Raw genomic sequence first — 26,452 nt, forward strand, 5'->3', positions numbered from 1 at the left:
ACTCAATTGAAATAAACTAAACTTAAAAGAGATAATTTATGAATAAATAGAACATCAAATTAAAACTAAGGACCACAATTCAATGCGCACAAATTCACAAGGACTGAAAACGCAAATGATCCAGATCTCCAAAACACAGCGCAGGCCAAATAGCAACAACACAGAAATTTCAAAGAAAAATTGAAAAAACAAATAATATGCAAATAGGGCCAATTGAGAGCTGGTGCGAAAGTGGGGGACTAATTGCACAAATCACCCATTTAAGAGGAAATGCGCGGACTTCCAAACCCCCTGCTTTACTTTTTCCAAACCCCATGCTGTTTTACTTTATTATTTAAACAAAGCCTATTTTAAAATATATTTTTTTTGCTTAAAAAACGTTTTCATTTTGTTCTTGAAAAACCTAAGGCCTTGTTTGGTTCACATGAATGGCTTAGCCATTCCTCCCTTATTCAACACAATGATCTTATTCAGGGGTTTGGTTGGCTGTAAAGCCTATTCAATGGAATAGCTATTACAACCTTATTCCTCAAAATCACTGAATAGCAATTCAACGCCATCACTAATGAGTGGCTATTCAACGCTTCCGGTAATACAAAAAATTATTTTTCTTTCCTTTTCTACCCATCTCACATCTTTTCAAATTCCCTACTCCTATCTGAGAGTCTTTCAACAAATCTATCGTGCGGTATGAAATTTCTCTGTTTTATTTAAACTTTTTCTTATTACTTTCTATTTACCCTCACCATTCCAATATACCTGTATAGAACGTTTGGAGTGAGCAAGAAGAGGGGTTTGAAAGACCAGCAGCAGCAGCCATGGTGAAGAAGATTAGCGTCACAAATAAAGCCTTGATTCCAAGTTTAATCAAACCCTCAAGAATGTCCAAGGGTACCTCTTTTTAATCGTTCCAATTTCCCATTACTTTTCTTCCTCTATTTTCTTTCTGGTTTCTCAATGTTGATTTTTGATTTTTTTTCATTGGATTTAGAGAAATACCTTTTGATCTTTCGAATTTCAGTTTTGATTCTGAATTCCTGTGGAAGAATTTTTCCTCTTTTGGGAGAAATTTTAATTTCGCAAAAATTTTCAATTAGGTTTATTGGGTTTAATTTGTTGCGGTTTGCACTTAGATTGAAAGAGCCTTTTGGGAATTAAACCGAGATCTCACAAGTTCTACTTAATGGCATGACCTAGTTTTTTTTCTTTTGGAAGATGATCATTTCATCTTTGTGCTTAGATCATAGTATTTATCTATTTTTCCCTAAAAAGTCTGATATTTTGGTTTATGTTGTAATTTGATCATGGCATTGTTGTTGAGGAATCATAGGCATCACAGGGAGTTCAAAAAGGGTTGCTCATTGTCTTTTAGCATGGAGGGAGAGGCCATGGATTCGGCATATTAAATAGTTGTTTCTTCATATTAAGAAGTTAGAGAGGTAGGAGATGGTTAAAGTGGTAAAGGCAAGGAGAAATTTTGTGCTTGTAAGGAAGAATTCGGTAAGTATTCCTTGAAATTTACACACACTTACTCATTTAGTTAATTGTCAAGTTGAATTAAACTAGTTGGTGACTTCAATTAAGTTGTCTGAATTTTATTATTAAACTGTCAATTAGCTGCTGTTGATTTTTGGTTAGGAGCAAATAAATCATGTTGGAAATTTGAAGAAATGGTTGTAAATAAAAAAATGATTGTTGTTGGTTATGGTGTGAGTTTAAGTTATTTCTTGAATGATTTATTGTACTCTAATGCTGGTATGTGTGATGAAAATTGAAGGAAAAGTCTTGATGATTGTTAGTTGTTGAGTGAACTGTCGAGGAATGCAAACTCCATGCATGCTGTCAGAATATGACTTTTTGCAATGAAATTAAGGTAACCTGCTGCTGGAATTGATTAAATATTAATGTCCTAAGCTGAAATTAGAAGATGTCATAGTTATAATTAAGATTTCCTAGTGCTTGATCTTGATTAAAATGTAAGCATTTATGCTGTAAGTATTTATGTTGTCTTAAACCATTATCTAAAGTGGATTAATTGTCGTAATTTAAACGGTCTTAATAATGAAATTGTGGTATCTTCAAATGACAAATTAGGAGGGGTTATAGCTGTGATTTATAGTGCTTTGGTGCCGTGGTTAAAATGTATAACTCTGGGATTGATATTGATGATGTGTCGTTAATGAGTAAACTGCGTTTTATTTGCCGAATGACTTGTTATTTTAGAAGTACAAATTGAGTGTTGCTAATGGTGAGTTTTCTTTAAACTCGTTTTGTTATTTTCATGCTTAATATATATATATTAAATTAGAATTGATGTTTCGGTTTTGATTTAATGGCTGAAAATGTTCTTTAAATTTTCAAGGCTACTTACTATCTGGCATTAGCTAGATTCGTTTATTGTAAGTTTAAATGCTGCTCGGAAATAGTGTAAAAATTACTGCTATCCAATTTTGTGCCCTTATTTTGCTGTCCAAAATTTGAACAAATTAATGGTTCCATTTTCATGTTGATTGAGGGCTGTAAAGACAGTCCCATTTGTTGCATTATGCTATTCAGTTTTGGGATCAAATAATTAAGTATTACTGGATTAAAAATCATGGATTGTTGCTGTGATGAACTAATAAATTTTAATACTATTGAGTGTGTTCTTGCGGGATACAAATGCCCTGCATGTTGCTGTCTTGTGCTGTCCAAAATAGGACAAATTGAATGTGCTTGTGAGTGAGTTTTTCAAAGGAAACTTTGCAAATTCTCATGTTTAAATTCTGAAGTTTGCATGCAGGTAAGCTATGGTTGTAGGGGTTTATAAATCGAGTTTAGTAGCTAAAATATTATGTTATTCTTACTAAGTTCGGTTGTTAGTAGTGAAGTGAAAATTTGACAATTAAATGCTTAAATGACTGCTGGAAACTACAGCTTGAAAGCTCATTATTCCAGCATATAAATTCTTATTTGAATGTGTTGTAATATGTAGAGCAATTGGTCTGCTGCATGTATGAAATAAAAGAAAAACAATAGTTGTTAAATATTAGTTTTTGTTGCTGATCGAAAAGGTTAAATTCGTTGTTAAAGGGGATGTAAATTGGTGTTAATTAAGCTGTTGGATAGGGCTAATAAAACAGTTTGAATGTGATGCTATTAAGCTGATTTAATGTAAAGTGAACTTTTTTTTCAGAAACAAGCACATTATGATTGATCTTGGCATCGATAATAATAAGATTAACTGGGCTCTCAAGGACAAACAGGAGTTCAGAGACATCATTGGGACTGTATACCGTGAGGCATGGAAAGGCCGTGGTTTGAAAGATTACTCGAAAAAGTACTGCTATTGAGTATTCTTCCAACATTTAGTTGATCAGAATGTAAATTGTATGTAGATATGTGTGTCATTTGCAATGTTTGGTTGCATAAATGTGGAGGATAATCCAATTTGAGATGAAACTTTGAAATATATATTTTATGTGCTCTTTTGATGCTTGTTTACAGTATAGCACCTTAGCTTGGAGTGACTTTCCTTACAGTTGTTTGATAAGGAACAAGTGTTTTAATTTAACTATATAAAAATATAAATGATATGTTTATAAATATGATAATATGTTGATTCAGCCATGGTTGTAGACGAATCTTCCAATTAACTCAATTGAAGATTATATAAACTTGATTTTTATTATATAAAAGATAAAAGAAATTTAGTAAAGGAAGAAAAAGAGTGCAAGGAAAAAATAAATGGATAATGGAACATTTAGCACATTAAATATGTGTTTAAAAATAATAAAGTAGTTATATATTATTTTTATAATATTATATATTATGATTTTTATTAATTCATAATTTAATAATAATATTAAGAATGTTATTAAATTATATATTATTTTATTAAATTATATTTAATAATACTTATGTTAAAATATGATTAAATTATTTATTATTTATTATTATTTTTATTAAATTATATTTAATAATAATTTTATTAAAATTTAAAAATAATAATCATTTATCTAAAAAATTCTACTAAGGGTATTTTAGTCATTTAAGTCTTTTTCCTTATGCTATTACAACATCTATTCCATTCAACTAAACACAAGAATACTATTACAACTCTATTCCATTCCATTCAACCAAACAACTGAATTATTCATTACAGGTCTATTCTATTACAGCTCTATTCCATTACAACTCTATTACATTACAGCTCTATTCCATTCCTCCCAACCAAACGTGCCCTAAGTTTTGAGATGCTTTCTCAGCCCTCTCACTCCCTATTCAGCCGAATTACCCAGGCCCTCAAACACTGCCGCTTTCCATCGCACACGCCGCTGTGGACAACCAACGGAAAACCCTTTTGCCAGGTGAATCGGGAAGTATATCTATCCTTCCTCCTTTATTACCATTTTAGTATATAAATCGTGGATTTGAAAAAAATAAAAAAAGAAAAAAACAGAAGAAAATAGCAATAAATAACCACCTTTGAAATATCTTGGTTGCTCTTTATTGATTTTGTGTGTATTTTGTATTCTATTTCTCTAAAAAAAAGCCATTACACTTAAAAACGAAGGCTTTTATAGCCAAAATACAAGCATTTTTTTGGCTATTTTTACTCAACTTGCAGGTCATGAAGACGTGGGTGCAAACGTGGAGTAGGGCGTGCGTGCGTGGCGGAGGTGATTGTGGCTGAAGGCTGCGGCGCAAATGAAGCTTTTAGGGATTTAGGGTTTCAGTTTTCTAATTGCTTAGATTAGAGCATGAGAATTGGGCTAATGTAAACGAGCCAAAATTATTTGGGGTGTTTTATGTAATTGGGCTGGCTAAAAATTGGGACTGTTGTTTTTTGTTTTATTTTTTGTATATGTATGGGCCTGGGCTAAAAATTGGGTCTACAATTTGGATCAAATTTTGTACCTTAACTTGACATTACCATAGAGATCAAACCTATGGATCGGATTCTTATCATCATCTACAATCTATTTTGGGACTTTTAGATAAATTGCCCTCCATTATTGGGTTTAAAATCTAGTATAAATTGGGAAAATTACTTCGTTAGCGGGTTTAAATAATGGTTACTTTTTTTTGGTACACTCAATTTTTCTTTTTGTTAATTTAGTTAGTCCAAAAGAAGAAAATGGTCAAATTAGTCACTCCGCCATTAAATAGTAATGGAAAGATTAATTATACATTTTCACATATTATTTTGGGTGACTAAAATAATAATGACCCCTATTGGAAATGACTAATGTGGAAAAGCACCGCCAGCATTCCGTTACAAGATAAAGATAGAGTGACCAATTTGATTAATTTATTTTTTTAGAGTGACAAAATTGATAAAAAAAAGTTAAAACTAATCAAAATAAGAACGACTTCTATTAAGAATTTAAGAATGACTAAAGGAGCAGTTTACCAATAAAATTATTATATTTAAGTTTAAAAATGCTTTTTAAAAAATTTAAAAACTAATTAAGTATTAATATCTAATTAAAAATATTAAATTACATTTTATCATATAATAATATAGATATTACTACAACCTTACCTGTATTTAATTTTTTTCTTTTTAAATTTTGCGGTGCATTTAAGATTAGCCTGAGATGAAAGCGTGGTTCACGTAAATTGACACATCTATCGGCTCTAAACGAGCCGACAGCTGACTCATCACTGCTTATAATATCATTATTGGTCAAATTCTGTTATTAGTCTATGTACTATATGAAAATTATGCATTTAGTTCTTATACTTTAATTTCATCAAATTTAATCCTTAATACTTTAAGAATTTTGAAATTTCAGTTACGATCTAATTGGTAGAAATTAAATATATTAGGTCAAACTCTACTAATTGTCATATAATATACGTAAGTTGCAGGTTTAATCTATATTCTTCAATTTAAATTTTTTAACTAAAATTGTATGACTTTTGCGTGTTTATTAAGCAAAAAATAACGAACGGACATGACATGATATAAGTGATAATATGTTTGCTATATAAAATTTTGGAATTATTTGATCAAAATTCTTATTTTAAAATCCAAAAATATAAAAATTAATCAAATTAAAGTTCATAGATTAAAATCTATAATTTACTCATAATATAGGGACTAATAGAACAATTTAACCATGATTATTTTGAACCTATTTTGATAGACCTTTTCTCACAAAAATGCAGCTTTTAAGAGAGACGTTAAACCAATGGCACGTGCCCCATCTGTTCTTCTTCGTCTTCAGCTCAAAAAATCAAATCCTTTTAACCACTCACCATCACTCACTCTCTCAGCGAAGGTCTTCCCGTTGTAACTCAAAGCTTTTAGCCTCTTTTTGGGGTTTCTGTTTTCAAAGATAAAGAAAAGGGTAGGGTGTTTTTTTTTTAAGTTAGCAAAGTATTTAAATATGGAGGCTTCAATGAAGAAGAAAGATAATTGGACCGAGTCATTGTCTGCAACTGAGTTGAGGAGCTTTAATGACGGTGGTGAGTCGAAAGAGAGCAGTTCTAGTATTTGTAGTAGTAGTAGTAGTTCCAGTGGGTCCGTTTCAGCTTCTTCTCTTTTGGGTTTGCCTATAAGGAAAGCCATTACTACTGCTGCTGGTTCAGTGTCAAACAACTTAGATGTTTCTAATGGAAATGGAGATGAAGATGAAAAGTATAAAAAACTGGGTTCAAAGATCAATGGTTAGTAATGTTGTTTATAAGTTTAAAAATTTGCAGTTTTTATTTAGTTTTTTTTTTAAATCTAATTGTAATTTTTTTTCTTTGTAAATTTCTAGTAGAGACAGATATGATGAAAGAGAGGTTTGCAAAATTGTTGCTTGGTGAAGACATGTCAGGTTCAGGAAATGGGGTTTGCACAGCTTTGGCCATTTCAAATGCCATCACCAATCTTTGTGGTATACCCTCTTATAATATTGTATGTAGCTACTATATTTAGATCCTGGGTTCTTGTTCCAATTTAATTTGGGATATATTGCATGTAGCTACTGTATTTGGGCAATTGTGGAGATTAGAGCCCGTTCCTGAGGAGAAGAAATCACTGTGGAAAAGAGAGATGGAATGGCTTGTTTGTGTTAGTGACCACATTGTTGAGTTCATACCCTCTTGCCAAAATTTTCCAGATGGAAGTAAGCTCGAGGTATTGCTCTCATTCTTCTTTCTTTTTCTTGAAATCTCATTTTAAATATTCGTGTTTGATGTATATATAGATATAAAAACTGAAAAGATCTGTATTTGATGCTTATTCATAGCAATCCCCGAGCTCGAGTGCCTTAAAAGCTTTGAACATTCACACCCGAGTTTGAGTAACATTTCACCAAAGATAAAGTTTCTTGTCCTTTTAACTGTTCCTTTTTTTTGTTTTTCATAGGTCATGACTTGCAGGCCTAGATCAGATATTTTCATAAATCTCCCAGCCCTACGTAAACTCGATAACATGCTTCTGGTAAGAACTAACAATGCTTGCTTTCGGGTTCGAGTTTGAGTTCAGAACATGCTAGCTTTGTTATGCAGGATGTATTAGATGGTTTCGCCAATACAGAGTTCTGGTATGTTGATCAAGGGATTATAGCCCCGGATGCCGATGGCTCTGCCTCGTTCCGGAAAACTCTGCAACGCCAGGATGAGAAGTGGTGGCTACCAGTGCCCCGTGTGCCTACTGGTGGTCTCAGCGATCATTCGAGAAAGCAATTGAATCACACTCGCGAGTGCACGAATCAAATATTGAAAGCTGCTATGGCAATCAACAGTATTTCTATATCCGAAATGGAAGTTCCGGTTTCGTATTTAGACACACTCCCGAAGGTCAGAAAACTAGACATAATTTGCTGTCTTGTTATGTTCTCCGTTTGGGGACAGCATTCCAGTCTACGGACAATGGCACAAGTTCCTACTTGAGCTCTTAAATGTTACAAACTGTTATCAAATGTGTCACACATGACATAGTTCCCAAAAATTGTGTTGCAGAGTGGAAGAGCTTGTCTTGGAGATTTCATTTACAGGTATGTAACATCTGATCAATTCTCGGCAGAGTGCCTGCTTGATTTCCTCGATCTATCATCGGAACATGTTGCACTTGAGATTGCGAACCGTGTCGAAGCCTCAATATACGTGTGGCGTCGAAGATCTTATTCAAAGCCTCCAGTCAATCCGAACCGATCAACTACAAAATCATCATGGGAAATAGTAAAAGATATGATGGTTGATGGAGATAAAAGAGAATATCTAGCAGAAAGAGCTGAAACTCTCCTGCTTTGCTTGAAGCAACGATTCCCAGGTTTGACGCAAACTACGTTGGATACAAGCAAAATCCAGTGCAACAAGGTTTGAACTTCGAACCCTTTTCTCGAAAATATCTGGTTTTGCTGAAAGCTGCTTCATTCTAGTCCCGAATGTTATTCAAACTATTCCTTATTTTAAACTTGCAGGATGTTGGAAAGTCCATTCTTGAAAGCTATTCAAGAGTTCTAGAAAGCCTGGCATATAACATTGTGGCACGGATCGACGATTTGATATATGTCGATGACTTAACAAAGTATTCTGAGAATTTGTCATCGGTTCCTACTACAGTTAGTCTAATCACTTACAAAAAGGTCCCGGTCGTGCCTGTCTCAAGCACTCCATACAAAACAGCAATCACCAGACCGAGCTTCTCTCCTGCTGCACCCCTGATCAGCCCTGCAGGGGGAGAAAGAACTCCATTTCTCAAGGAGAACCGCAACAACAACAACAACAACAACAGCAAGCCTCATCGCCGTGGCATTGGAGTTAAGAGGGTCTTGACTAATTATCTTGGAGTTGATCCTAGAGCAAAGGTCTGCGGCAATCCAACCAATGATGGTTCATCAATAATGAACTCCAAGACTACAGATATGCCAGAGAACCAAAAGGATGAAGTTACATCAAAACAATCATCGGTACAGCATAATGGGACGAGTATGCGGCAAAATCGTCCGTGATATACTGTCAGTTGAGATTTTCTGAAGATGCAAAATAATACAGATGTGATAAATAGGAGGGAATAGTTGATGATAGAAAACTTGTTGGGTGCAGTAGAAGAATGATATTTATGTTCCACATTGTTGTAGTAAATTAAAAAGCAGGTTTTGGAGGGTATACATTTTTTTAGGACGTTAAACGTGAATGTAACCGAGAATGACATGATATCAAAGTTTATAGGTCATTGGATGTTGGTTCACTTCACATGCTTTCTCCAATTATAGCTGGAAAAAGTGAAAAAGAAGGGGAGCATTCCGAGAATTGAACTCGGGACGTCTCCACCCTAAGCGAGAATCATACCCGTAGACCAAATGCCCTACATGCGTCATTGGATGTTGATCTAATTTACATTCTTTCCCCAGTTTATAGCTGGAAAAAGTGAAAAAGAAAGGGGCATTCCGAGAATTGAACTCGGGACCTCTCGCACCCTAAGCGAGAATCATACCACTAGACCAAATGCCCTTTCTCTGTTAATGTGATATTAAACAAAATTTGAGTAAAGAAAATGGGGAACTCTAGCAATTTTGATTAAATTTTTGGGTAAACAGCTTGAGTGGTCCTCCAACTTTTGGATAAGTTCTATTTTAGCCACTCAACTACAAAACTTCCAATTCCATCAACAATGGTTTTAAAATTTTAGTCAGACTTCACGGAAGGTTGACGTGGGCATTTTTTAATTGGCCTAATAATAAATTTAATCTTTCAATACTTACACATTTTATAAATTTGATTTTAAATTTAAAATTCAACAAATTTAGCTTTCAATATTTACAAAATTTGTCATTTAATTCTAATACCAAAAAATTAAATAATTTTAACCCTAAAAATTTACAAAATTTGTTAATATCAATCTCACCCCTTAGATATTTGGTTTTTACTTTTTAGCCGTTTTATTTAAACATTTTATGTAAAAATAATAAAATAAATAAAAATACTACTTTTTAATTATAATTTTTAAGTAATTTCACTAATCGAACACCAAATTCAATCATAGAGATAACTAGATTATATCTGAAAAATTAAAATTTCAATGTAGCATATAATTTTTAAGTTCTATTACCAAAGAAAGCAAACTGAGACATGAAGCAGCCAATTACATCGTACAAACATGGAGTTAACAAAATAGAAGGATGTTCAAATAAACACAACGATGGGACTCCTCACTTTGTGTTCACCATCGTCCCACACTAAAGCACCAGACATCATAGCTTTATCCATTGTCCCTTCCACTATTACTTCAAAAGACAGCTTTTGTCCCACCGACGTGAACGACAGAACATCGGGGTTAACCCTGATTTTCAACGTACCTGTCGGAAAACTCAGGTTAGCTCTGTAAACCGCCGTCGGAGATCCCACGTTTGTGGCGGTCCTTTTGAAGGTACGACTGAATGGTTTCAATGGCGAAGTGGAAAGACCAAAGGAAGGGTAGTTTAGTTCCGAAACTGTCCCATTAGTGTCTTTAGGACAAGTGGAGTTGTCTTTGGATAATAATTGTATTAACCGAGTGGCGTATCCTTGTCCGCATAAGAAGTTTATGTAATCGGTTTCATTGGCATCGTATACTAGACCTGGATTTGCAGCTTTTAAGGGATTCAAATGGCCTGAACCGTATGCAAATTCAGCTTCCATGTTGATGCCAGACCTCATAGGAGCGGCTGCAATTAACATTTCAATTGGAAAATTAAGTAAAAGTTGTACCTAATCGAACTATAAAACATATTTGTTATGAGGTTTATAATTAATTACCTGTGGTCATAAGGGCAGATTGAATAGCAGCAGGAGACCATGTGGGATGAAATGATTTAACGTAGGCAGCTGCACCAGAAACATGAGGACAAGACATTGATGTTCCTGAGATTATGTTGAATGTCACGAACCTGTTGTCGCCTGGAATTGAAGAAACAGGAGAAATTGAAGACCACGCTGCTAGAATGTGAACCCCTGGTGCTGATATATCTGGCTGCAAACAACAATTTAATGAAAAAAAAAACCATCAATCCTACACAAGTTTCTGCAAAATCATATACTATGATATATGTGGAAAGATTTAGATAAAAATATTAAACTCAAAGCTTTATCATTCAAGAGCAAAATCACGCTCGGCCTTACCTAACCATTTTTTTTCTAAATCTATAATATATTGTTTTATTTCTTATATTAAATTGTAATTTATATCCCATAAAAAAAATATTTTAAGTTATCTATTTTTTAAATTTTAATAAAAGAAAAATACTAGAATACTATAATTTTAAATATTATATTGTTTAGAACTGAGCAAGAAAATAAAAGAAATTAAAGATTGATCCAGATCGAGATGTTTAGATAATAGAATACAAGTTAAAATACCATGGTTACCCGAACTGAGCCGAATACTACTTTTTGTTTAATTTATAATTAATTTTAATTTTTATATAATAGTGAATGTCACTTAAAAGTTTTATATAGAAATATTTTTTGAAATTACCATATAAAAGTTATTGTTATTTTTTATTTACTTGAAAAAATAATTTTTCTAGAAATATTTATAAAGAAGTTGAAATTTTATCAAATAGTATTCAAAAGATAAAAAATAAAACTCATTTTGTCAAAATAAATTTAAAAATCTAAATGATGATAAATCGATAATCGAATTGAATTATGATGAACGATTTAAGAAAAACGAACAAATTAAACTCAACTCATCCCTAATGTTGATAAGCTTAAACAAATTTGGATTAAATATTTACTAATACGAGTAGACTTGAATTAAATTGGTCGACCCACGAATACTTTTATCTTTTCCTTAAAAGATGTTTATGTTTTATATATTGGACATAATTATTGAGAGAAAAAAAAAGTTAAACCATTAAATTTTCCATCAATTTACCTTAATAATCTCAGGTGTAATCGGATTCGGACCTCTCGACGAGAAAGAGATGATATAAGGAGCCAATGAGTCATTAACCTCACTACTCCTGAATATAGTTGCAGTTGGAGCACTACAAAAACATATAGGCAAAGTCTTACATGATATTCGTTTGTGTATTAATTTTATATTCGTATCGAGTAATCGTACCTAGTGGAGTTTACGTACTGAAAAATGTTGCGACCGTCAACGAAGTTAAAACAAGATGCAGGCAAAGGAAAAAGGTTAGAATAGTCAATGCTGTCCAGGTCTCGAGCCACGGTCCCAGCTGCACCAGCCGAAAGGGCTCCTATCCCGTTAGCGCGTATAGTATCACAAAGAACAATCTTACCCTTCACTAATTTTTTATCCAATGAATTAGGAAAACATAATCTGCACTTCAACAATTGGATAATTAAAATATTAATGGTATAAAAAGATATGAAAAGATGAAATATTTTAATTTTACACATGTGTAAGTGGATGAATTAAAAAAAAAAAAGAGCTAAGTTTATGTTACCTGGATGATCTACTAGATGCTGTAGTAGTGTTTGGTGCGTCTCCACCATAAATCATAGGGTACGTTTTATTCTTGAGATCAAATGTATTTATTGATACTCCCTACATACAACCATACTTATATATTTATATGATAACTATCATTATAAATCATAAAATTGATATATGATTATAAATCATGTATGTATTTATATTACCTCATAAATCTTCTTGTTGCCAAGTTGAACCTTGGTGGAAAACTTGCGATCGATGGTGCTAGCTGCCACGGAAAGCGACCACGGTGAGAAATTAGAGATCGTTGAACGTCCAGGGCCTTCATTACCCGCCGAACTTACAGTTAGTATACCGTTTTTCATGGCGTGAAAAGATGCGATATCAATTGCATCTTCGAAATAGTCTCTGGTCCGTCCTCCGCCGACTGAAATTGATATAATGTCGACTCCATCAGAGATCGCATCATCCAATCCCGCGAGAATGTCGGCATCCTGACAACCATCGGACCAACATATTTTGTACACTGCGATGCGTGCCGATGGAACCCCTCCTCGAGCTGTTCCTGAACCAAAGCCGTAGAGACTTGCACCGTCGACTAAATTCCCGGCTGCCGTGGAAGCAGTATGAGTCCCATGACCGTCGGAGTCTCTCGGAGATTCAAAGTCATCCGGTAAAAACAGTCCATCGCTGCGGTAATATTTTGCACCTATGATCTTGCTGCATTTGAACATATAGCCATATTAGTTGACATTTGAAGCACTAAGATTTCTCCTATATCGAACATATACTTTTATCTGAAACGCACCCCTAAACCCAGTAACATAACCCAAAAAAAGAAACAAAATTTACTTGTTGCAAGTGAAATTGTCTTGTGGTAGAAATTGGCAACTGCCTTTCCATTTGGAAGGAGGTGGACCAAGTCCTTTGTCATCAAAGCTTAGAGATTCAGGCCAAATTCCAGTGTCTAAAATTCCAATGATAACATCACTTTCCATGGTTGCTCTTTCAACTTGTTGAGGGAATCCCATAAAATCCCATGACCTTGTTGTATGTAGTTTTCTCTTTTCATTTGAAAACACTGATACTACACCCTTCATTCCTGAACATATCCAAACAACCAAAATTCAAATTAAGCTTGAAGATCTACATCTTAATCTACATAGTATTTCCGCTTTGACTTTTAAAGTAGACTTATTATTATAACTCAAACTTGAAATTTTAATTTGTTTAGCTCGAATATGAACTTCATCTAACTTGATTTGATATAAAAAATAAACAATATAAAATCAGAGGGGCATGCTAAGGTCTTGACCCTCACCTTGGTTGAATGAGAACTCTTTAATCCTTCTCAAAAAATTGTATTTTTTTGGCCTCTTCAAAAGATTAATAATATAATTTAAGCTTTTAATATAAAAATTTTAACGTTAGTCCCTTCAAAATTTTATAATTTTATTTTGGATCTCTAAAAAATTCATGGCTTCACCCTTAGAATTGGCTCAACTTAAACTAAAAAATGAACCAAACTTAAGTGCCCAAATTCAAATGAAAAAACCCAAAAAGCTCCATTGAAAAACTTGAATGATTCAATTTTGAAATTGACCTAAACTCAAAATGATTCAAACTCAAAATAATATAAAAATTTTAAAACCTAAATTGACTCAATCTAAAATAATCAAATTTGGAATCAATTGAATATGTCCGGTTACAAGTCTACTTGAAAATATAGCACTTTCTTTTTTACTTGAAATTCTTATAATTTTGTCTAAAGTTTAACAATCTAACCCTTGGTTGAATCATTCAAATCATCTGTTAAGTCAAATTGTTTCGCTCAATTTAAATGTTGAACTAATAATAATTAAATAATTAATTCAAAATTCATAAATATTATAAAATCCAATTTTTATTTTGATTTCTAGTTTTTTTTTTTTAATTGAACCCAAGTGATTCACTCAAAAATCAATTCAACTCTTATTTTCAGATTGATACATTGATCGGTCTTGTTCAACCAATTCGACTATTAATCTAATTCGATACAAATAACACTGCTTTTATGTCATAAAAATCAATTGATAAATACAAACTAAAATGTTTGTGTATATATCATAATGGATTTGAAGAAATTTTAAATGTGAGGTTGGAGTGCTACACTTACCGGCCATTTTTTGTGCTTCTTCCTCAGTCAAATCCACCACGAACCCATTAAAACTCTTCTTGTAGCTGTACAGCACTGTCTTCGACTCACTGCATCCATTCCAATTGCATGCTCAATCTCAATAACCAGTAGTAGGTTTCATTTTGTTTTGGGAATAATTTAAGAGACTTTAAAATTTCATATTTACTACTAAAAAAATTTATTTGTCTCGCTATCTGTTCCGTTAAAAAAAACTGCTCCACTCGGAACAATTTAATTTAGAATCCATTGTATGATTTGAATTTTATCACTCTACTTTACTTTCAAGATTCTCTTTTAAAGAAATTAAAACGTTAGAGTATGAGAATATATATTTTCTTATAATTATATTTTAATATAAGGATAAGGTTAGAAAACTGTTTTAGAGAAGTCGGAGATAAATCATAAATTATTGATAAAAGGTATAATTTTATCATTATATTAATATATAATTTCATAAAAATTTAAGAAATTAAATAATAAATCTATTATTAGGAGGGGCTAAGGCTATTAACTGCGCTTTTACCTTGGTCCCTGTTTATATATATATACGATATAAATATCAGATAGGGATATTTAAGAAAAAAATCAGAGGTAACATATGTTTACACACCTGCCAAAAACATCTTGTACCATGCTGCTATGAAGCAAAGCTGTGGAAGTTCCATCTTTAAGTCGGTCACCCATATACACAATATAGCTCTGAATATTCACCGATTACAATTTTTATTTTTCTTAAAATGAAGTTCATCACCAATGGAAATTTTAGAAAAAAAAATGACAAGAAATTAAATTCAGTATTAACCTTTCGATTGGCATTGGCGTTGGATTGAACAAGATGAGATACTGCTTTGGTAGTAAGAAGAGCTAAAAGAAAGCAATGAAGTAGATATTTTCCTCCCTCCATTGAAGCAATGCTCACACAAAAATAAATAAGAAACTTTTCCAAGTAGTATATTTATGGAGAAAAATATATGCTAAAGTCTTAGTCTTTGTGGAAATAAATTATTTTAGAAATTTAAACTTTTCATACTTTTTTTTGTTTTAATTTATATTTGGGATAATATTTAAAATTGCATATAAATTTGTTGGATAATTACTACAAAATATTCTTTACTGTAATTTTAGTAAAATGTCAAAGGTTTAGAGAAAAGAAATATGAGAAAATCAAGAAGAATGAATGAAGCTCTCATTTTGTTGCTTATAAAAAATGATGACCTCCTATTTATAGGATTCGGGTAAAGTGGTTCAAGAAATTCAAACGTCATATTGCAATGACTAGATTCTAACGGTCATATTTTTTGCATTACCTTCGTTATAAATTATATTTAGGATAATATTTAAAATTGGACATGAATTTTAGTTAAATATGTAATGTTATAATTATTTTTTTAAATATAATTATATTTAAAAAGAAATTGTATCTGGATTAAATTTTTAATTTTTAAAAGTAATGGTGTATTATGTCTATTTCCTAGCATGGTAGCTTATTAAATAAGTGTTCCTAAATTTTTATATTCTTGTGGATATGAACATATGAAATGTCACAAAAAGATAGGGAAATGGAATAAGGAATCGGAAAAGCCAGCTTTATTTCAATTAAATTATTGACCTACACATTTTGATTTTTCTTTAGTATCAATAAATTGGGGGGTCACCAATTGCTACAACTAGTGAACTACTTTTCAATATTATTAATTTTTCATTAAAAATGGAGAAAAGTATTTTGAGATTGAGAAATTATTAGGTAAATTGTTCCTATTAAATAAATTATTATTTTATTCGATAATTTATTGTATAATAATGTTTTAAAATTTTTTTCTTAGGTATTACTTAAAGGTGAATTCGATAGTATTTTTTAAAAAAAATTAGAATTATCTATGATAATTTTAAGTTTTAAGTTTTCGAATTTTATTTTAACAAAATATGTATATATATATTGAAAAATAAGTTTCATATAGAAGTTTAGGTATTTTCAAAGGGATTTGAATAAGTAACAAACTTAATCACGAAGTTAGAATAGGAGAAAATAGGTAAAATTCTGTTATTAGACACTACATTTTGAATAAGTTGTGGATTTAGTACCTATATATTAATTTAGTCATTTTTAATCTCTATACTTTTAAAATTTTAATCTTGGCCAAATGAAAACTATCATATTAATTAAGTTTTGTTATTTTTAAAATTTGACACGTCAAACATATTATCACATGTGTAATGTCATGTCAACTTGCCATCTCCATACATTACTCACAGAAAAATAATTACTAGATTTAACAGTTGTCGTTTACATTAAGATTAAATTTTCGAAATTCAGAAAATATAAGACTAAGAACGATTCAATTGGAGAACATAAACTAAATCTCTAACTTTACACATAAAACATGACTAATAATAGAATTTAACCAAATAGATTTAATTGCTATTATTTGGTTAGGATTAATTTTTTAAAAATTTAGAAAGTAAATAGACTAAAATTGATCAAATTAAAATATATGTACTAAATCTACAATTTATGTAAAATACATGTTGTAATGGCAAAATTTGACCGGAGAAAATATGATAAATGAGTTTGATTTTAGCTTGTATGTGGTACAATGACATTATTTGGTTTTATTTGGCATTATTTGGTGGCGTGTATGGGAAGCAACCAAAAAAAAGGTAAACCTCGTTAATCCCCCATTCAACTATTAATATATTTTTATTTGTCACTTAATTACGTATTTGAGAATCAAATAGATAGAATTTGTATATAGAGAAATTGAATTAATTGAGTTAATTTAAAGTTAGGATTAAATTGATAAAATATATAAATTTAAAAGTTAAATATATTATTATACCAATTAGATAAAAGTCATCTTTTATATTAACAATTTAATAATAATGTTAGTTATAAATTTGTAAATTTTTATACTTTGGTTGACTACTTGATATATAAAAATTTTTAGTTTTCATAATCATTTTTCCAAAAATTATTTTTCAAATAAATAAAAATAATTAATAACTCTAATATAAAAAATGATTTTTATATAACATTTTAGCTAAAATTCTAAAGGGTGTGGAAATAAATAACAAGCTTGACTACGAACTAATTTGTCTCCCAACTTGTCCTAGATAGACACAGTATTAGAATAGGAGAAAATATTACAAATCAGTTTGATTCTAGTTTAAAGAGGTGAAATGACCTCTTGGCATTATTTGTCGGTCTGTATGGGGACGCAAGAAAAATATTACAAAGTCATAATTTCAAATTTAAATTTCATGTTTTTAACGTTTATCAATTTGGTCGTTTTTTAAGTTAAATTTAGATATTTATTTTTTCAAAAGAACTAAATTATTTTTCTTAAATAAAAATTCTGATTATAATATTAATTTTTAATAATTTTGGCCTGTCAACTCTTACTTGTACTTTAGTCGACATGATATTATGCCAATAAATAATTTAAAATTTATAAAAATATTTAAAATTAAAAATATAAAATTACGGTTGTTCTTGCATTTTAGCACTTTTTATTTTTTATGAAGAAATTAAACCTTAATTTTTTTTTCAATTAAAATGTTAAATCACCGTTAAAAAGAATTTATAAATAATTAAAAATAAAAAAATATATTTTTTAAAAGAACTATAAAATTTTCAAAAAGAAACCCATCATGGGTTCTTGGCAGTTGGCATCGTAGGTGTGGAATCTTTCCTCACAAGGTCTTAGATTTGGAAAGAAGCCGATGAACAGTTCAAATAAGGGCTAAGGCTACTCCAAAGTCCAAACAAATAGACATCCCATTTTTCGGTGGGTGGGTCGTCCCTCAGTGACTCCTTCCATTCAACCCCCCCCCCTCCCCTTTTCTTCTCAACGAACCCACATTTCTTCACCACTTCCCTAACATGTTTTTAATGGTTATTTAACATTTTCCATCCAAATCTACGCAATTTTAAAAAAAAATTAAAATTAAAAGATGAATTTTTTTTAAAATAAGAGTCAAAATGGAAAACAGAAAAACATTAATTAAGGGTTAAGGTTGACATTAAAAAGCCTTTCGAGTACTAATTCTTAATTAATAAGCAACAGATAAAATTAAAATCTACATTTTCAAAGGTTAATATGTTAAGGGTAGACTACATCATTAGTCACTAAATTATAGTTAAGTTTTTGTCTTGGTCATTTAATTAAAAAAGTTACAATTTTGTCATTGAATTATTCAAAAGTTTTCATTTAAGTCGCTGGACTGTTAAAATCGATGCTATATAGTTTTATCTATTCGCACTGTCTACACCAATCAAAAGTTCTCTTTCCCGTTCTCTTTTGCAGTGTTTTTTTTCATAAAACAATTTTGGACATCATGAATCTGCGAACCAAAATTCAAATAGCTTTTTTTTTCTGATCTTCGATACTAACTATCAGATCGACTTGGACCAGAGGTATATTCTTCTACTTATAGATGGGTACTAATCCATCATGTCAATCATCATTTGGAGCTTGTTGGTGGAACTTTTTTTTTAAAAAAAAAGACCTAATAGCTTAGTAACTTAAATAAAAACTTTTGAATAATTCAATGATTTAAATGAAAACATTCGAATAACTTAATGACCAAATTGTATCTTTTTTGGTCACCCAACTATTCAATTTTGTCTTTTTTAGTCACTAGCTAACTAACGGTGGTAGCTTTTAAAATTGACATAATAGCAACTTTAACACTAAAATTTATAAATTATGTCAATTTAGTCTTGATTCTTAAAAAAATTAACTCTCAACATTTACACAATGTGCAATTTGTTTTTTTTTTTTGCAATTTTGCTTTTCTTTGTGACACCGAAGGTTAATTTTAAAAGAATGAGAAAAGATTAAAATTATTATCTGAGAATTTTTTGGTATTTCCATTTTTTTGTATATTTTCAATCAAATTCAATTAATAAAATTAATTTTTTTTAGCTTTTTAGGTGAAAGGGTCACAAAAAAAACTTCAAAAAAGACCAAATTACTCAATATGTAAACGATGAGGGTTAGATTTTTTTTGAATCAAAACTAAATTGATACAATGTATAAATGTCAAGGGTTAAAGTTACTATTATGCCAATTGTTAGCCTAATGGTGGCCAAAAAAGACAAAATTGAATAGTTTGGTGACCATTTTGTAACTTTCCATAGTTGAGTGACCAAAAAAGAACAAATCAAATAATTAAGTGACCATATTGTAACTTTTGATAGTTAAGTGATCAAAAAAGAAATTTACTAATAGTTGAGTGACTAGAATTGTAGTTTATGCAACTTTTATTGGTACCATATAAGACTTAATCTCCAACCTGTATACAAATAAACCCTTAAAATTTAAGTTATATCTAAATAAAACTCTTAATATAAATCATTATTTCATTTACAATAAGAGCTAATTCAAATACAAATCAAAGTATAAGAACTTATTTGGGTACAAACAAAAAATATAGGGACTTATTTAATGAATGTAATCTAGTTCAAGGGCACTTTTAGTAGTTTAGCCTTTTCAAATTTCAGGTTTTCACAGCTATGATATTGAAGCAAATACAACTATTGGACTCCTCGCTTTATGCGCACCATCATCCCACACTAAAGAACCAGAAACTATAGATGCATCCATTGTTCCTTCAATTATTACTTGAAAAGACAGCTTTTGTCCCACAGATGTAAACGACAAAACATTAGGGTTAACTCGGACTCTAGCTGTTCTTGTCGGAAAACTCACTCTTGCTCTATACGTCGCCATTGGAGATCCCACATTCGTAACAGTTCTATTGAAAACACGACGAACAGTTGTTGAAGAAGAAGTGAAAACAGCAAATGAAGGATAGTTTAGATCCGAAAGTACTGTTCCATTTGTTCCTGCAGAGCATGTTGCATTATCCCTAGTAACTTGTCGAAGAAACCGAGTGTCATATCCTTGTCCGCATAAAAAGTTTATGTAATCAACTTCACTGGAATCGTAGATTAAGCCTGGGTTTATAGCTTTGATTGGGTTCAAATGGCCTGATCCGTATGCAAACTCAGCGTCCGAGTTCATGCCTGAACTCATAGGGGAAGCTGTAGTGATAAGGGAAGATTTGATAGCAGAAGGAGACCAAGTGGGATGAAAAGATTTAATGTAGGCAGCTGCGGCAGAAACATGGGGACAAGCCATTGATGTGCCTGAGATTATGTTAAATGGAACCCATCTATTATCGCCTCTGTTTTGGGAAACTGGTGAAGCTAAAGACCATGCAGCTACAATATCAACCCCTGGTGCTGACAAATCTGGCTGTAATTATTACCACAAAAATTTAGAAAACTTTGGATTAGGTTAAGGTTAAGTATACTATTAACATATTTTTTAAACTCGAAATATAAACTTAAAATTTTTTTAAACTAATTCATATTTATAAATAATTAATTCAAATCTATTTTAAATCTGTTTATATTATTTTTAAAAAATAAAATATATATTTATATTATTTTTAATTTAATATTTAATAATTTTATATATTTTTTATTTATTAAAATTTTATATATAATTATCTAACATTTTTTAATGTTTAGATTATAGTACTATAGATTTAATTTTTATAAATTGCATAATATATAAAAATAACATAATATAAAATATTAGGAACATAAAAATTGAGCCGGACTTGGGTCTTAAATGTTCAAGCAGAAACTCAACTTATATTTTAAACGGGCCTAATTTTTTTTACCCAAGTCATTTTTCAGACCTAACATTTCTTGCCAAATCCATTCAAATTTCAAGCAGACCTTCGAGTTTGGATGAATAACCCGATTTATGAACAGGTCTAGTTTAGATTAAATCAAGTAAATTGCTTGTGGTATTTAACTCGATTTTTGAAAAAAAATCAAAATACAAAATGAATTAGATCGAATTATTGTCACCTTTAGAAAAGGCTATATGAATGGAGATTATTTAGTCATAAAGTTTACCTTGAGTATTTCGGGTGTAATCGGATTCGGACCCCTCGAGGAAAAAGATGCTACATAAGGAGCCCTAGTGTCATTAACCTCATTGCTCTTAAATATAGTTGCAGTTGCATTGCTGTAATGGATATGTGCAGATGATTTTCAGTTCGTTTACGATTTTAAAAGAAAAGGTACGAAATCGAAAGACAAAACCCGAACTACAAATTACCTCGTCGAGTTTATATATACGAAAATCTTGCTGCCGTCGACCAGATCAAGATGAGAAGCAGGCAAAACAAAAGAGAATGCAACATCTTTTGGTGAATTGTCTCGCAACAACGCACCAACTGCACCAGCTATTAATGGTCCTTCCCCGGAGACGAACCTATCACAAAGTACAATTTTGCCTTTCACCAAATTAGGGTCCAATGAGTTCTCCAAGCAAATCCTGTAAAAGAAAAATTCGATTAGTTTCAGTATCCGGCTGTTATTGATATTCTATTTTACTCGGGCTCAAAGATAATGGTCAAACATGGGTATGTCACATGTTGAATTTTTCATATTTGAAGGATTATATCTTTGTACCTATGTTTGAATGTGTCAAATATATTTTAAGGATAGTGTCTCATAATATGTGATACATATGAATTATTTGGGAAAAGTAGGAAGTAAAAGTACATGGTTGATATTACCCTGATGAAGATGATGTATAATTTCCTATAGGGTTTGGTGCATCTCCACCATAAATCATAGGGTATGTTTCATTCTTGAGATCAAATGTATTTATTGATACACCCTGAATACATTTAAGAGAAAGATGAAATGCATTGTAAGAGTCCAAATTACTAACAATAAAATCAATTTAAGAAGACACGTTGTTAGGAGAGATAATCATAAACTTCAAAAGATTATATTTTCATAGATTATAAAATAGAACATAATTTATATCTGATGGTCATGGATCGTATAGAAAATCTATTATTTAATTTTAAAATCTCTTGATTAGATTGATTCAATCATCTTTAAGAGCTCACGTTCTAGAGATATTTTAAGATTATTTCTAAACATATTATGAGACAATTTTATTAGTAGTTAAGTTTGTTACTTATTTCAAAACCCTTAAAGATTTTTACTTTCCATTGAATACAGTAGGGACAATTATTGGCATTACCTCATAAACCACATCGTTTCCAAGCTTAACTCCGGTGAAAAACTTCCGATCAATGGTGCTAGCAGCCACTGAAAGGGTCCATGGCGAAAAATTCGTGATGGTTGCTCGTCGGGGACCTCGATTACCGGCAGAAGTCACTGTCAAAATGCCATTTCTCATTGCATGAAAAGCTCCAATCGCAATCGAATCACGGAAATAATCTTTAGGAGTTGCTGATCCGACTGATAGAGATATAATGTCGACCCCATCGGCAATCGCATCGTCAAACGCCGCAAGAATGTCGGCATCAGAACAACCGTCGGACCAACAAATTTTGTACACCGCAATGCGTGCTGACGGAACTCCTCCGCGAGCTGTTCCGGCACCAAGGCCAAACAAGTTTGCCCGGTTAACTAACCTTCCAGCAGCCGTGGATGCGGTGTGAGTTCCATGGCCTTCTGAGTCTCTTGGAGAAATGATATCGTTTGAACCAAATAATCCATCACTTTTGTAATATCGTGCTCCTATGATTTTACTGTATTCAAATAGTAATATTGGTTAAAATCAAGTCGGGATGGCAATATAGCGGAGCAGAAGCGAGAATATTTTATTTACATTCGTCTAGCTTACATAGAGCAAACAATTACGAAATCTATATTTAAAATTATAAACACATATTTACGTTGTTTTAAGGTGCATACTTGTTGCAAGTGATATTATTTGCATCTTGGCAAATGCCTTTCCATTTGTCCGGAGGTGGAGAAAGTCCTTCGTCATTAAAACTTTGGGATTCGGGCCAAATTCCTGTGTCTAAAACTCCGATGATGACATCACTTTCCGAAGTTGCTCTTTGAACTTGTTGTGAGAAGCCCATGAAGTCCCATGATCTTGTTGTATGTAAGATTCTCTTTTCATTTGGAAACACTGATACTACACCATTCATTCCTAAATGTTCAAAGATAAGTATATTAACAATTACTTGAAAGCTTCACGCTTTTGTCTTGTAAAAAATATGGAGTTGAAGGTGTTATAGAAATCACGTTCACTCACCGGCCATTTTCCGTGCTTCTTCCTCCGTTAGCTCCGCCACGAACCCGTTAAAACTCCTCCTGTAACTACAAAGCACCGACTTCGTGGCGGATTCGCTGTCAATTTATGAATTTATATTCGCTGTCAGTTAATGATTTTTTGAAATTTCGATTATTGATTAATTCGGTTCAAAATTAAATAATTAATCAAATTAATTGAATTAACCAAACTCATTAATTAATATTACGTGCTAATTTCAAGACATTAATTTTTGGTTAATTCAATTAATTTTCAAGACAAAAACATATATTTCGGTTAATTTCAATGTAACTTATTTTTATATATTTTATACTTGTTTTAACCAAAAGAAAAAAAACATATAAATTTTGGTTAATTAAGTTAACCGACTGAATTAACCAAAATATTTCAATTCGGTTAACGATTAAAAGATTATACAGTTCGATTAATTCATTTAATGTTAATTTGGTTAAGTTAATAACCAAACCGACCATTTGAACACTTCTAATTATAGAGATATATGCTTGATATAAATATATTTAATTTTAAAAAAAAAAATCAAATGATCATGCTCATACTTATATTTAAATATATATCAAATACGAATATTTAAGAAAATAATAATAAATTATATATAAATCGAATCAATAACAGTTAAATCCGAGTAATTAGTATTGATTTATATACGTACCTGCCTAGGACATCTTGTAGCATACTGTTATGAAGTGAGGCTGTTGCAGTTCCAGCTTTAGGTGGATTTCCCATGTATATAACATAGCTCTGCAAATTCGATGGTTTTAATATATATATATATAAAAGTTTCTTAGCAATGATCAATTTGTCCAAAAATTAGAAATAAATTAAATTATGTTCATATTTGTCACTCACATGGAGATTAAATAATAAAACAATTAAAAATACCATCTTACAAAAATCTTTTACATGCATGAAAAAACTTTAGAAGAAAAATGAATATATACATATCACGTACATATCTATATCTGATACTAACCCTTGAATTGAAAATAACATTAAAAAAGTTACCCTTTTATCTGATTGAGACACTCCGATGGTAACGAGAAGGGCCGAGAGAAATCCATGAATGAGAAGACAATGAAGAAGAGAAAATCTTTGGCCATCCATTTGAAACAAAAGAAATTTTGCCAAGTATGTTAACAAATGTATTAGCTATTGGTTTTTATAGATTAACTCAACAGACTCGTTCCTTAAAAGAGCAACATAAATTAATTTGTTTCAGCATTGAATTATTCAAGAAATTTATATCTTATTTTATTATTCTATTATTATTTCTAATATGTTAAGTTAAATGTATGACGTGCATGTACAAGCCAAGTAAAATTTAGGATAAAGTATATCTGACTCAATTTTAATTAAAATAACATTTCAGTCATTAAATTTTGAAAAATTATAAATCAATCACTAAATTTTACGAAAATAATAAAATAGTAACTAATGGACATTTTCCGTTACAAACATAATGGAGAGCTGAGATAGCCCATTAACTAGCATGTTGGATGTTAACTAACTATGGTGGAAACCCAATTTAAGAACCCTAATTGCTGGAAGAAAAAACAGAAGAGAATAAGAAGAAAATGAGAAGAAATGGAGATACCTACTTTGATTCCAGTTTGCTACTGTGGAAACTCAACTCATACAGAGACAAAACTCAACTCAAAGATTGTAATTAGAGCAAGAAGCTTCCTCAAAGATTTGTTGACTAGTTTTCTGATGTTTTCGATTGATGTTGTTGAAATCCAACGTCGCCAAAGTTGAGGATTTAGCGGGGACAAGAAACGAATCATCCAACGCCGTAGCTATCGTCCCAGTAGCGCCAAAAGGATCAAAAGTGGACGGAGGGTTAAGCTCAGAGAGCGTGCTCTCAACCCAAGTCGGCAGATCGGAAGGATTATAATGAACAGTTTCAGAAGCAATGTGAGAAATCCTATCATCTTGAACATTACACATAACCTCCTCCAACTGCTCAAGCTTTTGAGCCACTTGAGCCATGTCTGAAGTTTTGACCTTGTAACCCAATACTGCCAAAAGCTCATCCATCCCATAGTCTTGGTGGGCGGCTTCTTCCTCCCAAGCCTTGGCCTTTCCGGTTGAAGGACCGTCGTGAAGAGTAGAGGGGTTTGGGTTGGGTTGGAGATGATTATGGTCTCGTTAGGATCGTGACGAGAAATTGGTTCGAGTTACTAATTTGTTATTTTTCGATAATGTTAGTGACTGTTTTGTTAATTTCGTGAAGTTTAATAACTGAGTTGTAACACTTTAAACTTTAGTGATTAAAATGTTATTTTAATCAAAATTAAGTGATTATCGATGCATTTTACCTTAAAATTTATGTACAACTTTTCAAAAATAATTATGTAGAAACAGACATTGAGAATAATCGCTTGGTTGATGATATCATAATTATTTTTTAATTTTTTATATTTAAATAATCATATTTTTATATTTATATTAAAATGTCAAAGGTATCTTTGGGGCATATATTTAAAAAAATGAAAAAATATATATATTTGTATATGAAGACATTCAAGTACCAAATATAAATATATTAAGAGGTGTATTTGATTTTCCAATTTATTATATATTTAAAAATACATGGGGATATAAATATAGAAAAGCTAATTCATACAAGAAATCAAAAGATTAGGTAAAATATATATAATTTTTAAGAGAAAATTAAAAATATAAAGAACAATTCAAAAATTATCCACGGTTGGTCATATTCTTAGTTTATATATATAAAGATGGAAAGTGATATTTTTCTTA

The 26,452-nt window shown here is 31.3% G+C and overlaps 4 protein-coding genes, 1 long non-coding RNA gene and 1 other non-coding gene across 8 annotated transcripts; 2 read left to right on the forward strand and 4 right to left on the reverse strand.

The window, feature by feature from the left end:
• The first annotated feature begins 227 nt into the window (after positions 1-227).
• LOC107962040 (uncharacterized) lies at positions 228-3,467 on the forward strand. The gene is made up of 4 exons (XR_001701503.2): positions 228-688; positions 768-891; positions 1,331-1,500; positions 3,176-3,467. It is a non-coding gene; the product is annotated as an uncharacterized lncRNA (long non-coding RNA).
• Positions 3,468-6,144: 2,677 nt separating this feature from the next.
• Positions 6,145-9,172, forward strand: LOC107962038 (rop guanine nucleotide exchange factor 5). Of its 2 annotated transcripts, none has more exons than XM_016898258.2 (7): positions 6,145-6,657; positions 6,756-6,872; positions 6,960-7,114; positions 7,346-7,420; positions 7,489-7,779; positions 7,942-8,298; positions 8,403-9,172. In XM_016898258.2, the coding sequence occupies exons 1-7, from the start codon at positions 6,378-6,380 to the stop codon at positions 8,931-8,933; spliced, it is 1,806 nt and encodes a 601-aa protein (XP_016753747.2). In that variant the 5' UTR covers positions 6,145-6,377; the 3' UTR covers positions 8,934-9,172. The 2 variants fall into 2 exon arrangements, with proteins under 2 accessions (XP_016753747.2, XP_016753746.2); XM_016898257.2 differs by having other exon boundaries at positions 6,162-6,657; positions 6,753-6,872.
• A 191-nt stretch (positions 9,173-9,363) lies between these two features.
• TRNAP-AGG (transfer RNA proline (anticodon AGG)) lies at positions 9,364-9,435 on the reverse strand. The gene has a single exon. It is a non-coding gene; the product is annotated as a tRNA-Pro (tRNA).
• Positions 9,436-10,006: 571 nt separating this feature from the next.
• LOC107962037 (cucumisin) lies at positions 10,007-15,511 on the reverse strand. Of its 2 annotated transcripts, XM_016898256.2 has the most exons (11): positions 15,346-15,511; positions 15,154-15,242; positions 14,523-14,611; positions 13,220-13,469; positions 12,723-13,087; positions 12,574-12,635; positions 12,378-12,478; positions 12,029-12,250; positions 11,840-11,951; positions 10,720-10,933; positions 10,007-10,628 (listed from the first exon to the last, which is right to left on the reverse strand). In XM_016898256.2, exons 1-11 carry the CDS (start codon positions 15,445-15,447, stop codon positions 10,108-10,110), a joined length of 2,127 nt encoding a protein of 708 aa, XP_016753745.2. In that variant the 5' UTR covers positions 15,448-15,511; the 3' UTR covers positions 10,007-10,107. The 2 variants fall into 2 exon arrangements, with proteins under 2 accessions (XP_016753745.2, XP_016753744.2); XM_016898255.2 differs by having other exon boundaries at positions 12,574-13,087; positions 15,346-15,506.
• A 4,358-nt stretch (positions 15,512-19,869) lies between these two features.
• Positions 19,870-24,815, reverse strand: LOC107962036 (cucumisin). Its single transcript, XM_016898254.2, has 9 exons — positions 24,695-24,815; positions 24,342-24,430; positions 23,654-23,748; positions 23,305-23,548; positions 22,625-23,138; positions 22,146-22,249; positions 21,683-21,901; positions 21,478-21,589; positions 19,870-20,803 (listed from the first exon to the last, which is right to left on the reverse strand). Exons 1-9 carry the CDS (start codon positions 24,791-24,793, stop codon positions 20,057-20,059), a joined length of 2,223 nt encoding a protein of 740 aa, XP_016753743.2. The 5' UTR covers positions 24,794-24,815; the 3' UTR covers positions 19,870-20,056.
• A 527-nt stretch (positions 24,816-25,342) lies between these two features.
• LOC107963117 (DELLA protein GAIP-like) lies at positions 25,343-25,726 on the reverse strand. Its single transcript, XM_016899703.1, has one exon. It carries the CDS (start codon positions 25,724-25,726, stop codon positions 25,343-25,345), a length of 384 nt encoding a protein of 127 aa, XP_016755192.1.
• Positions 25,727-26,452: the final 726 nt, after the last annotated feature.

This window comes from Gossypium hirsutum, chromosome A06, assembly GCF_007990345.1.
Source record: "Gossypium hirsutum isolate 1008001.06 chromosome A06, Gossypium_hirsutum_v2.1, whole genome shotgun sequence".
In the NCBI taxonomy this organism is placed as follows: domain Eukaryota; kingdom Viridiplantae; phylum Streptophyta; class Magnoliopsida; order Malvales; family Malvaceae; genus Gossypium; species Gossypium hirsutum.

Excerpts from the sequence above, each read along its gene's own strand:
- LOC107962036 (XM_016898254.2), bottom strand. The coding sequence starts at position 24,793 with ATGGATGGCCAAAGATTTTCTCTTCTTCATTGTCTTCTCATTCATGGA. Across the intron at positions 23,139-23,304 it reads AATAATATCACTTGCAACAA|TAAAATCATAGGAGCACGAT; the intron begins GTATGCACCTTA and ends ATTTGAATACAG. Across the intron at positions 21,590-21,682 it reads GTATATATAAACTCGACGAG|CAATGCAACTGCAACTATAT; the intron begins GTAATTTGTAGT and ends TATCCATTACAG.
- LOC107962037 (XM_016898255.2), bottom strand. The coding sequence starts at position 15,447 with ATGGAGGGAGGAAAATATCTACTTCATTGCTTTCTTTTAGCTCTTCTT. Across the intron at positions 10,934-11,839 it reads TTACACCTGAGATTATTAAG|CCAGATATATCAGCACCAGG; the intron begins GTAAATTGATGG and ends TGTTGTTTGCAG. Across the intron at positions 10,629-10,719 it reads ATCTGCCCTTATGACCACAG|CCGCTCCTATGAGGTCTGGC; the intron begins GTAATTAATTAT and ends TGTTAATTGCAG.
- LOC107963117 (XM_016899703.1), bottom strand. The coding sequence starts at position 25,726 with ATGGATGAGCTTTTGGCAGTATTGGGTTACAAGGTCAAAACTTCAGAC.
- LOC107962038 (XM_016898257.2), top strand. The coding sequence starts at position 6,378 with ATGGAGGCTTCAATGAAGAAGAAAGATAATTGGACCGAGTCATTGTCT. Across the intron at positions 6,658-6,752 it reads ACTGGGTTCAAAGATCAATG|TAGAGACAGATATGATGAAA; the intron begins GTTAGTAATGTT and ends GTAAATTTCTAG. Across the intron at positions 7,780-7,941 it reads ATTTAGACACACTCCCGAAG|AGTGGAAGAGCTTGTCTTGG; the intron begins GTCAGAAAACTA and ends ATTGTGTTGCAG.